The sequence below is a fragment of the Acomys russatus genome, chromosome 8 (assembly GCF_903995435.1).
Source record: "Acomys russatus chromosome 8, mAcoRus1.1, whole genome shotgun sequence".
NCBI classification, from domain to species: domain Eukaryota; kingdom Metazoa; phylum Chordata; class Mammalia; order Rodentia; family Muridae; genus Acomys; species Acomys russatus.
Genome location: NC_067144.1, coordinates 4,902,408 through 4,915,996, shown reverse-complemented (window position 1 = coordinate 4,915,996; position 13,589 = coordinate 4,902,408). Strand labels below are relative to the sequence as shown.

At 38.0% G+C, this 13,589-nt stretch overlaps 1 protein-coding gene across 1 annotated transcript; it reads left to right on the top strand.

The window, feature by feature from the left end:
• Window positions 1-3,227: 3,227 nt before the first annotated feature.
• On the top strand, window positions 3,228-4,272 carry LOC127193227 (olfactory receptor 2L8-like). Its single transcript, XM_051150527.1, is given in 3 exon segments — window positions 3,228-3,546; window positions 3,549-3,733; window positions 3,736-4,272. Coding segments are annotated over 3 exon segments (1,041 nt in total).
• The last annotated feature ends 9,317 nt before the right edge of the window (window positions 4,273-13,589 follow it).

Below are 13,589 nucleotides of genomic sequence, written 5' to 3'. Positions count from 1 at the left end.
AAACTGCTTTTTTATTTCACTAAAGTTCATCTAAACTGATAAAATTTTGGATATTTAAAGAGATATCTGCTGTTATCTAAAGTTTAAAAGTTAACACCCACATCAGAGAAAAATATGTGATATCTATGGTTGGAGTCTGGGTTACCTCACTCAGGATGAGTGTTTTTCTAGACCCATCCTTACTTTCAAACTTCATGATTTTATTTTTCTTAATAGCTGAATAATATTCCATTGTGTAAATGTACCGCATTTTCATTTCATTTTCCACTATTTATGGATATCTAGGCTGTTTACATTGTCTGGCTATTTTGAATAGAGCAACAATGAACATGTATGAGCAAGAATCTGTTTGAAGACATAGAGTCTTTTGGGTAAATGCCCAGGAATGGCACAGCTGCATCTTGCAGTATATTGATTTTCAGCTATTTGAAGAAATTCTACACTGATTTTCATAAGGGCTGTGTCAGTTTGCACTGCCACTAGCAATGAATAAGTGTTCCTTTTTTCTCTACATCTTTACCAGTATATACTGCCAATTGTTATATTGCTTCATGAATATCTCAACGTGTGTGAGGAACAACACAGGGTATCTATTAAAAGATAAATTGATATGTGATATCTATGTTTGTGTCCAACTTGTCTTACCTACATTTCTGAAAAGAGATCAAGGCAAATTTGCTTACAATTTCTTAGCTTGATTTTATTTTCTATGCTAGTGGTTACCAGGCATGTTGGCACATGGCCTGTAATATGGAGGAGATTATAAAATATACCTCCAATCACCATGAAGTTCTTGCCACCTTTTTCTAATATTTTTCCATGTGTAGTGCCCTGACCACAATTGGTTGGGGGGAATCAAGACAATTTAAATTTTATTTGAATCATTTTTAAATAGATGAATCATTGCTATTTCACCTTGGGAAAGAAAGAAGATAACATGGTTTGGTTTGTTATATAAGTAAAAATGCTCCCTCTACTTTCAACTTTGAGACAAATATTCAGTGGCTGAAACTGCTTCCCTGTCAGATGCAACTTTCCTTTAAATAATGACACATTACTCACTCTTGCCACATGTGAACTGCAAAACACAGTTAACTGAAACTGTTTCTTTACAATTCAGAAATGTCACATTCAAGAACTGATTTGATATATCAGCCATTATTTCTCTGTGTGATTTTCATCTCAGCATTAAAGTGGATCATGGAAATATTGTTATATCCTATGTAAAGTACAAATGTTGGTGGCCATCACCATGTAATCACATGGATAATTGTCAGCATTACATTTCAATCGGTCACTTAAAGTATTAATGTAAGTGATGAACTCTAATGTCAGTCTAGGATGTTGGTCTCATGATGAATCCAGATATGACTGTATAAAAAATCTGCTTTCCCAGAATTTCATGTTTTCAGTACCCAGTTGAGACTCATTTGCTAAGTGTAGACTCAAAGATACACTTGTTTCTCACAATTTATTACAAGCTTCATGTACGAAATAATTTTAGCCTTTTGGAATGATTAAGTCTGGCAAATTTTTATGCTAGAGCAGCAACATCTCAGAGGATAAGAGAAATCACAGCCACTCCTATTCCTGCTCAGGTCAATATTTCGCTATTTCTCTCTTGTGTCTGTGATATTTTAAACAATAGACTTGTTTGTAAAGAGCAGCCAGAGAGCAAACCCATCTGAATATTACACCTTTCCCCTTCTCTTCATCCTTCCACCTTCCTAATGAAGCCACAATTTTCTTTGTGTTTGAAGGAAGTTGACAACTATGTTCCATCTTTACAAATGTATTTGCGTTTCTTGTACTAGAACACATAAGTAGCATGAATGTGCATAATTATCTTCAGTCCTTCTATGTTTTAATTGAATTTTTTCTTTCAAATGTTCTCCAACTTACTTTGTAACTTTTTTTTGACTGTAGTTTATCAGCCCTGGTCATTTTAGGATCTCCATGAATACTTTACCAGGATCTGTCCTTCCCCTGTTAAGATAATTGATATCTGTATTATGGGCTTAATAACTCTCATTGGCCTCTAATGATGCCATTTTTTTCTGATGAAATAACAATTTCCTTAATCATTTCTTACTCATCCCAGGGATAGGTTTGTGGGTTTATATGCATATGTGTTTGTGTATTCCTAAGTGCTGTATCTCCCTCTTCAGTCTACAGATCTCCAGGCTTGATAGTCTCGGGGCTTAGTGAAGAGAGGACCATGTGACACATTCTCTGGGGCCAGCAATCCTCCCTCCTGCTGCTGACAGCAATCTCTCTGGAGGAGAGTGGACCATGCTCATGTTAATTCTGAGGAGCCAGGACTCCTCTTCCTCTTGCAGCATTAACTACCTGATTGCAGTCCATTAATGACCCTGCAGTGAAATTTGAACCATCCCAAGTCCTCTTTAGTAGTTATCTCTCTGCTTTGCATTGCATATTTTGAAAGTACAACATTCATTTTTTTTATCATTCTAGTTCATCTAAGATGGAAAAGTCATAAATGTGTGTGTTTAAATTTTCATCTTAAGTTATAGATAAAAGAGAGAAAAGTAAGAAGGAGAGAAGAAAAAGCAAAATACTCCATGTGGTTCCAACAAGGGGCTTTTGTGGAATGAGTGTGACGTGTAGATGTCCATAGACAGGGTCTAATAAGAGTGCTCTAAATGTGAATGAAGGAGAAAAAGGAAATGACATTGTGTGGCTGAAACTTGTCAATAAGCATTATTTATAGCTTTTTGAAGATCTTGGTTTTTATTAATGTGACGGGTGTGCATAAGGACGAAATACAATTTTCTTGATCTCATTACTGTTGGATCTTGTGTGTATCTTAGGGCCTGAGTATGTGAAAAAAAAAACAGTCATCCTGATAGGAAAGAAAATGGGTCTATTTGGTAGACATTTACATTGGTTCTAAAAATGCAGTAGGAAGCCTCCTGTTCATGACATCATCTCATTTTATTAGGAAAGAAAATATCTATTTTTTTATTAAGGTCATTATATAAGTGTATTACTCCGTAGAGGTTTCTCAGGTTCCAGTAAGGTATTTTGCTTATATATGTTGGTTTCTTCCAGATTTATATATGAAACAAAAGAATCAAAGTACATTGTTATTTGCTTTGCAGTTATGATCAATCATATTCTGTGAAAATCATGAATTGAATTATTTTATTGTCTTTTAGGTAACTTACAGTTGCATATGCTTCTAAGAAAATCTAAATGAGCCCCCAATGGATAGTTATAACCAAACATCTACAGGCTTCATTTTATTGGGATTGTTTCCCCCATCAAAAATAGGTTTGTTCCTCTTCATTCTCATTGTTCTCATCTTCCTGATAGCTTGGATTGGCAACCTGTCCATGATCCTCCTCATCCTCCTGGATTCCCATCTCCACACACCCATGTATTTTTTACTTAGTCAACTTTCTCTCATCGACTTAAATTACATCTCTACCATTGTCCCTAAAATGGTGTCTGACTTTATATTGGGTAATAAGCATATCTCCTTCATTGGGTGTGGGTTTCAGATCTTCCTCTTTTTGACTTTTGGGGGTGTGAAACCCTTTTGCTGGCTTCTATGGCCTATGACCGTTATGTGGCTATTTGTTTTCCTCTCCACTATGCCACACGTATGAATAAACGAGTCTGTGTGCTGATGATAACAGGGTCTTGGGTGCTGGGCTCCATTAATTCCTGCGCTCACACTGGGTATGCGCTGCACATTCCTTACTGCCGCCGTCCAGAGCCATCAACCATTTCTTCTGTGATGTCCCTGCTATGTTGACTCTGGCCTGTATGGACACATGGCTTTATGAGTATACAGTATTTGTGAGCACAGTCCTTTTTCTTGTGCTTCCATTCATTGGCATAGTGTGTTCTTATGGCCGTGTTTTCCATGCTGTCTACTGCATGCACTCTGGGGCAGGGAAGAAGAAGGCCTATTCCACCTGTAGCACCCACCTCACTGTGGTAACTTTCTACTATGCACCATTTGCTTACACCTATCTACGTCCAAGATCTCTCCGATCCCCATCAGAGGACAAGGTTCTTGCAGTGTTCTACACAGTCCTCACCCCAATGCTCAATCCTATCATTTATAGCCTAAGAAACAAGGAAGTGATGGGGGCCCTGAAAAGGACAACTCACAGAATTTTCTTGCAAAGATGTAGACAAGTTGCCTACCTGAGTCCAGAACTTAGGTACAAGTGTACTCAGCATTGGCCTTCTCCAATTAAAGCATACGAACTGGAATATTCCAAAAGAGATCAGGGATGATTAAGGGCTTTTAAACAATGGGCTCAGTCTCATAAGTGAAAATTAGCATCAAAATGTCATTTTTTCTTTAATTTTATTTTTGAGCTTATAATATGATTACATTTCTCTCTTAGGTTTCCTCTCCACAACTCTCCCTTCTACCCCTTCCAACTTTCCTTTAAATTTATGGCCTCTTTTTCAGTAATCGTTTTTGTATGCCTATAAGCATACACACATATATAATAAACATAACATGTTCTGTTGATATAATACTACTAGCATCTATGTTTTCCGCGGTGATCGTTTGGCACCAAACGAGTGGGCGTTCTCTTTTTTGGTGAAGACCACCTTTATAGCTCCCAGCTTTGCTTTCTTAAGTTGCCTATAGTTGTTGTGCAGGGTTGAAGTGATCTTTTACTTGTCAACTTGCATATCCATTGGTGTTCTTGTTTAGCTCATGTTTTAGCAGTCATATTGGTGAGACTTTTTGGGTGTAGATTCTGAAGTTACCAGAAGACACAAACTCACAACAGAAGTCCCTAGCCTTCTGGGTTTTACAGTCTTTCCACCCATGCCATCTTCCACAGTGTTCCTGAATCTTAAGTGTGGGATTATTTTGTAGGTATATCCATTGGAGTTAGGCTTTACAACTCTTCATTTCAAATGGCTGTGGCTTTCTCCATCAGTCACAAAGAGAAATTTCCTTGATGAGGGTAAAAACTATATGTATCAATACATATAAGGGCATATGGGTATAGATTGTCGTTATGGATTATGCTGGTTTAGTAAGCTAGTAGCTGTAGAGCCTCTTCCAATAACCATGATTTTACTAGCACTGAGTAGTGACCTAGGTTTCTAGTACCAGGCATGGTAGCCCCTTGTTGAATATGTCTTAAGTCAAATTATAGGGCTATTGGTTGACACCAAGGAATGCATGTTACTACTACACCCTTAGGGTTATAATATGCCTTGTGGGTCATTGATGTTGCTCATAGGCATCATAGTTGGTAAGACTGTTGCTTGCCTCCTTCTTTTGGAAGTTTTCATAGTGCCTTATAGTACTGTGAAAGCTAGTCCTCAGCTATGGTGTATTCATGTTAATTCCAGCTCAAGAAGTCTCTGGTACTGTTTCTGAAGCGCGTTGTATCTTAAATAACAGGAATTTATCTTCCATGTCTGTGGGGGTGGGCAACCAAGGGCAATAGCAATAAGATGTGTGTTTTGCTTCAACCCTGGCCAACAACTGAAAAGAGGGCTGAAAACATTATTAAAATATTAGGAGTTTTGTTACATGGTCTTTGGATATTGGAGGGAATAGCATCAGCCCAAATGAGAAAGTTAAAAAACTATTCTATGTATGTATGTATGTATGTATGTATGTATGTATGTATGTATGAAACATATATATGTATGTATCTATCTATATCTATCTATCTGTCTATCATCTATCTATCTATCTTTTTATAGGTAAATAGTTAATTGTAGGATTCCTTGTGGCTTTTCAGACATCTCCATTGTTATTATATCTACTTAATTATTTTTGAATTTACCTCCCTTTCCACTCCTAAAGACTTACACTTTTTTATTTCCTGTATTATGTGATTTAGGTAGTGCCCATGCTTTTGAACATCTGCAAGTTGTAGAATGTGGCCCTTGGGAATCAGGAAGTAACAATGAAATTTAATTTTATCACTTATTTAACTGTTTTTCATTTCTAGATACAGAGTAAAATCAGCCTTCTTAGGGAGTCTTTACATACCAATTTCCAAACAAAGACACCGTTTTCTGTCTAGAAAAGGCTACCAAATACTATATTGATATTTTCTTCTCATTTATAAAGGTCTAAAAAGTATGTGTCAACAGAATCAATCAACATCGACTGCTTTGCCCCCCATGTCTGACCTTTTATTTCACTTCATTTTGGCAAGATTCATTCAATGTCTTGTGTTTCACTTTTATTGCCATGTATTAGCTCATTGTATGATGTTGTGATACCACAGTTACTCATTTAAGAGTTAGTGAATACTTCCATTTGGAGTATATTGCATCTAAGAGCCTCTAGGGAGACTTTTGTCCATGTGTAATTGCATGTAATTATCCCTCCATAAAAGATTTCTAAATATAGGCATTTTTTCTAAATTTTTAGCCAATAATATATCCTAATAACAGAATGCACAGATAGATCTGTTTTAATGAGTCAATAAAACATGTATAAAAATTGGTAATTGCTAACTGTAGGATATATTGATTCATCAATACAATTTTAGTTGCCATAAATGAATCGAAAATCCTTTGTAATAATTTTATTTTTATTGAAAATAATGTTGTCTTCTTTTTCATCATTCTTTCTTTCTCTTTCTTTCTTTCTCTTTCTTTCTTTCTTTCTTTCTTTCTTTCTTTCTTTCTTTCTTTCTTTCTTTCTTTCTTTCTTTCTTTCCTTCTGTCTTATTTGGGAATCTCACTTCATGCACCCCAATTGCACTCACCTAACAGACTTCCCATATCTGACCCTCCTCTACCATGACCTTACCCACCCCCAAAAGAAGGAAAAAGTCCATTTTATGGTCCATATATTCACTGGAGCATTGTCAAATTCCTAGTGGCCAACCTTACAAGGGAGGATGAGTCTTTCTCCACCTGTAGCTTCCCTAGAAGCCATTAGCTGAGGATATCCAGGCAATGGCCTGAGAGGGGCTCTCCCACACCCATGCCACCGCACTGTTATGGGCCAGTGGGTTGGGGCAGCCCTCCTGAGGTCATTGACATTAACAAGGCTTCAGGCGGCAACCCTGACCACAGCATTGCCATGGCTTCAGTAGTAACATAGGTACAGACATCGATATGGCCCTTTGCCACATCAGGATCATTGACCCACTCATGACATTCAAAGGATGCATGGACCACAAGCCTCAATATTGTCTCAGGTGGTTACACATGCTACTCACATCAGCATGGCTCTCCAAAGCTTCAAAGCCTGTGGCCATCATCAAAGAATCAGGCAGTGGGACAGACAGCAAATGTCCACATGGATTTCAAACTTCCTTGTGTGCTGGGGTGACAGCATGGCCCACAAACACTAATTTAGCCATCTTCATCCTTCAGAAAGGTCCAATTCAGAAAGTGAAACTTTCCTCATCTTGGGCTTAGGTTGATGTCCAGATCCAGGGGGGAGCCCACAGACCAGCAGCATATTCTGGGGCTGAGATTTTGTGAGTTCCATGCATCAGAGAATATATTGTACAACACCCCCTCATCCTTACTAGGCAATGACTGTATCTGGCCCTCAGTCTTCTCTCTCACCTGTCACCACCATCCAGTCTCCAGTTCTGCTTCCATCCCTTGAACACGCACTATTCCATTTTTTCTTTTATACCTCTCTCTATCACATATTTGTTTGTTGTAGTGATGTCTATCTAACCAGAACCATGGTGCCAGGGCAGCACTTGGGTGTCTTTTGGATGGCCAAGAGCTGTTGAAATCCCCAAAATAAAGTTATTTTTCCTGAAATATATACTGATTGCAGTTCTTCAACTCTATCTCCTTCCAGATTCTTCTCACTGTCCAATCTTCTAACTCCATGCCTTCTTTCTCTTTCTCTTAAGAAAACAAACAGGCAAATAAAAGACAAAGACAAATAAAACAAACAAACAAAGATCATGAGAAATGCATGCACACGTACACACACACACACACACACACACACACACACACACACACACACACACACACTCCAAAACCCTCGAAAATCAGAAACCATAATATACAAGCAAAAGACCCCAAAGGTTAAAAAAAAAGAGATGGCCCAAACAAACAAATAAAAATCACCAAAAATATCATTGAGTTTATTTTGTACTGGCCATCTACTGCTGGGTATGGAGCCTGCACTTAACTGTGGTCTGTACCTCCAATGAGAATCCCTTGGAGAAACTAATCGAAGAAAGCTCCTTGGTTGCAGATGGGGTTGTGTCTATTGCCCTATCTCAGTGCTGGGACCATATCTGGCCTGAATTGTGCAGGCTCTATGCATAATGCCACAGTTGCTATGAATTCATACATTTACCAGTCCTGTTGTGTCTGGAAAATAGTTTCCATGGTGCCATCCATCTTAAGGGGAGGGATTTCATGTACCCATTCATTAAAGATGGAATGTTTTACCTGGTGGCACTCAAAGAAAGAATAAGCAGGCTACCAAGATGAGACTTGATAGCCTATGACCATAAAGTGGGGGAGGAGGTCCCCATTGGTCATAGACCTAGGGGAAGGGAATAGGGTGAAAGCAGGAGGGAGGAAGGAACTAGAGGATACAAATGATGGGATAACAATTGAGTTGTAGTCTGAATAAATTAATTAAATTTAAAAGAAGAAAAGAGGAAAAAAAGAATAATAATAAAGATGGAATGTTCCAAAGTCTTTTACTCTCTGCATATTGTCAAGTTGTTGGTCTCTGTATTAGTTACTCTCTACTGCAGGAGAAAGCTTCTCTGATGATGGATAACTTAGAAGTCATTTCATTGCTACATTCCTTTAGCAGAAAAATAGTGTATGGTTTTCCTCTAGGCCTATGCAGTGTCAGATTCTTGGTCATTTGAGCAATGTCAGGCATGGGTTTCATCTCACAGAGTAGGCCTTAAATCCAATAAAATAACTGTTAGTTATCTCCACAGTGTTTGCTTGTGCCACTATTATGCCAGCACATCATGCAGGCAGGCTACCATTGTATATCAAAAGGTTTTCAGCTGGATTTTCTCTTCTGCTAGTGTGCAGAGTACCTTTCAGTACCATAAACAGAAGTCAGTATGGATGAAGGCTCTATTTAGGCACCAACTCAATGTTTCTGTGTTCAGTGAGATATACAGATGTTGTCTTCAGCAATAGGGTCTAAGACTCAATGGATAGGTAACAATCAATAGCTTTGGCAATAGTCTTAGTTATTTGGGGTTTTCATGGGCCTCATTTGGCCAACAATTCAATTATATGTAACTGATTTCTGGCCCTGGAAATTTCATTAGGAGGAGAAAAATGTCTAATTGGGGCTTTGTCTCCCTGCTATTTGGTGATTCCATTTAGATTTCTTTCATGTATGTATATATTTTAAAAGCTTCTACTTCATCAGGTTTCCATATAATCCCTCAAATGGCCTCCCATCATATTCCCTTACTTACTCCCTTCTTCTCGCTCACTTTTTATTTAATCTTTTCATTTCAGTCACTTCCTTATTTCCTCTCTGTCTATTCTATTTTTTTTTTTTCTTTTCTTGAGAGACCCTTCTTTCTCTTATAGTTCCTTGCTCTATACTTATCCTCTATGGTTATTCAGATAGTAACATTCTTTTTGAAGGCCTAAAAACTAACTTCCATTTAGAGAATACAAATCTTTAAAGCAGTTTGTTTTTCATGTTGTGGTAATCACCTCCAATATTTAAACTGATGTACTGTTATCTTTTTCTATACCCACATTTGAACATTTGAAACTGAGCATATACCTGCTATATATTGTTTTGTGCAGTATAATTCCAATTTAAATTGTACTTATTTAGTATTTTATTTTTTTGTTTTTGTTTTTTTAAAAAATTATTTATTTATTCTTGTTACATCACAATGTTTATCCCATCCCTTGTATCCTCCCATTTTTCCCTACCTCCCATTTCCCCCTGATTCCCCTCCCCTATGACTGTGCCTGAGGGGGACTTCCTCCCCCTGTATATGCTCATAGGGTATGAAGTCTCTTCTTGGTACCTGCTATCCTTCCTCTGAGTGCCACCAGGTCTCCCCCTCCAGGGGACATGGTCAAATATGGGGCACCAGAGTTCGTGTGCAAGTCATACCCCACCCTCCACTCAACTGTGGAGAATGATCTGTCCATTGGCTAGATCTGGGTAGGGGTTTAAGTTTACCACCTGTATTGTCCTTGGCTGGTGCCTTAGTTTGAGTGGGACCCCTGGGCCCAAATCTGCCTATCATATTGTTCTAGTTGTAGGTTTCTAGAACCCTCTGGATCCTTCTCCTTTGCTATTCTCGCATGCTTCTCTCATCTAGAGTCCCAATAGGATGTCCTCCCCTCTGTCCCAGTTTCCTGGTAAGTGCAGGTTTTCGTGAGACATGCCCCTTGGCCTAGTGTCCATATATAAGTGAGTTTTTTTTTTTACCATTTGAGTCTTTCTGCTTCTGAGTTAACTCACTCATTATGACCATTTCTAGTTCAATCCATTTATCCACAAATTTCGGGAATTCCTTGTTTTTAATAGCTGAGTAGTATTCCATAGTGTATATGTACCACAGTTTCTTTATCCATTCTTCTACTGAGGGACACTTAGGCTGTTTCCATGTTCTGGCTATTATGAATAAGGCTGCTATGAACATGGTTGACCAAATTTTCTTGTTGTGTGCTGGAGCATCTTCTGGGTATATTCCAAGGAGTGGAATAGCTGGGTCTTGAGGAAGCCCTATTCCCATTTTTCTGAGATAGCACCAGATAGATTTGCAAAGTGGCTGTACTAGTTTGCATTCCCACCAGCAATGAAGGAGTGTTCCTCTCTCCCCACATCCTTGCCAGCATGTGGTTTCGCTTGAATTTTTTATCTTAGCCATTCAGATAGGTGTAAGATGGAATCTCAGAGTTGTTTTGATTTGCATTTCTCTGATGACTAGGGAGGTTGAGCATTCCTTTAAGTGTTTCCCAGCCATTTGATATTCCTCTGTTGAGAACTCTCTGTTTAGTTCCAAGCCCCATTGCTCAATTGGGTTATTTGGTTTGGTGGTGTTTAATTTCTTGAGTTCTTTATATATTTTGGATATTAGACCTTTGTCAGATGTAGGGTTGGTGAAGATCTTTTACCAGTCTGTAGGCTGTCACTTTGTTCTCCTGACAGTGTCTCCTGCCTTCCAGAAGCTTCTCAGCCTCATGAGGTCCCATTTATTAATTGTTGACATTAAGGCCTGGGCTGTTGGTGTTCTGTTCAGGAAATTGTCTCCTGTGCCAATATGTTCCAGGCTCTTCCCCACTTTTTCTTCTAAGTGACTTAGTGTCTCTGGTTTTATGTTGAGGTCTTTGTTCCACTCTGATTTGAGTTGCATTTTTTTACACATAGACCTCCAGTTAGACCAGCACCATTTGTTGAAGATGCTATCCTTTTTCCATTGAATGGATTTGGCTTCTTTGTCAAAATCAAGTGACCATATGTGTGTGGATTCATATCTGGGTCCTTCGGTTCGATTCCACTGATCAACCAGCCTGTTACTGTGCCAGTACCATGCTGTTTAATTACTATTGCTTTATAGTACAGTTTGAGATCAAGTATGGAGATTCCTCCGGAGCACCTTTTATTGTACAAGATTGTTTTAGCTATTCTGGGTTTTTTGTTTTTCCATATGAGTTCAGATGTCTTTAAAATTGTCTTTAAAAAATTGTGTAGGTATTTTGATAGGGATTGCATTGAATCTGTAGATTGCTTTTGATAGGATGGCCATTTTTACTATGTTAATTCTCCCGATCCACGAGCAAGGAAGATCATTCCATCTTCTCAGGTCATCTTCAATCTCTTTCTTCAGAGTTTTGAAATTTTCTTGAAACAAGTCCTTCACTTGCTTAGTTAGAGTAACTCCTAAGTATTTTATAATGCTTGTGGCTAATGTGAAGGGGTGTAGTTTTCCTAATTTCTTCCTCTGCAAGCTTGTCATTTGTGTATAGGAAGGCTACAGACTTTTTTGAGTTAATTTTGTATCCAGCTAATTTGCTGAACGTGTTTATCAGCTGTAGGAGTTCTCTGGTGGAATTTTGAGGGTCACTTATGTACACTATCATATCATCTGCAAATAGGGATAATTTGACTTCCTCCTTTCCCATTTGAATCCCCTTGATCTCCTTTTGTTGTCTTATTGCTCTGGCTAGAACTTCGAGCACTATATTGAAGAGATATGGAGAGATGGGCATCCTTGCCTTGTTCCCATTTTAGAGGAATTTCCTTGAGTATCTCAGCATTTACTTTAATTTGGCTATTGGCTTGCTGTATATAGCCTTTATTATGTTGAGGAAAGTGCCTTGTATCCCTGATCTCTCTAAAACTTTAAACATGAGTGGGTGTTGGATTTTATCAAATGCTTTCTCTGCATCTAAAGAGATGATCATGTGGTTTTTTATTTTCAGTTTGTTTATATGGTGGATTACATTGATGGATTTCCGTATATTAAACCATCCCTGAATGCCTGGAATGAAGCCTATTTGTTCATGATGAAAGATATCTTTGATGTGTTCTTGTATTCGTTTTGCAAGTATTTTATTTAGTATTTTTGCATTGATGTTCATAAGAGAAATTGGTCTGAAATGTTTATGTGCGAGGTTTCCAATTTCTTTTTAAAGGCACTTAGTGCTATGAATTTTCCTCTTAGCACTGCTTTCAATGTATCCCACAAATTTGGGTATGTTGTTCCTTCATTTTCATTGAATTTCAGAAACTCCTTGATTTCTTTCTTTATTTGTTCCCTGACCCAGGTGTCATTTAGAAGAGAGTTGTTTAGTTTCCACGTACGTGTAGGCTTTTTGTTATTTCTATTGTTGTTGAATTGCAGCCTAAGAGCATGGTGATCTGATAGGATACAGGGTATCTTCTTGTATCTTTTGAGGCTTGCTTTGTGACCTACCATGTGATCAATTTTGGAGAAGGTTCCATGGGGTGCAGAGAAAAAGGTATATTCTTTCTTGTTTGGGTGAAAGGTTTTATAGATATCTGTTAGATCCATTTGACCCATGGCATTGGTTAATGATGTTATTTCTCGGTTTAGTTTCTGTTTCAATGACTAATCCTTCAGTGAGAGTGGGGTGTTGAAGTCTCCCACTATTATTGTGTGGGGATCGATGTGTGGTTTAAGGTTTTTTTTTTTAGCAGATCTTTTACAAATGTGGGTGTCCTTGTATTGGGAGCATAGATGTTCAGAATTGTGATGTCATCTGGATTGACTTTACCTTTGATGAGTATGAAGTGTCCTTCCTATCCCTTTTGATTAATTTTTGTAGAAAGTCTGTTTTGATATATATTAAAATGGCTATGCCTGCTTGCTTCTTGTGACCATTTGCTTGGCATATTTTTTCCAACCTTATCCTGAAGTGATGCCTATTGTTATGGGTGAGATGTGTTTCTTGAATGCAGAAGAATGTTGGGTCTTGTTTATGCACCCATTCAGTTAATCTGTGTCTTTTTATTGGAGAATTGAGACCATTGACGTTGAGAGATATTAATGCCCAGTGAATGTTAAGAGTCTTAATTTTTATGTTGGTTTCAGTCGAGCTTTGTGTAGTTGTGTTTTTCCCATGGTATAGTTATCTATTTCTTGAGTAGTTTTGGT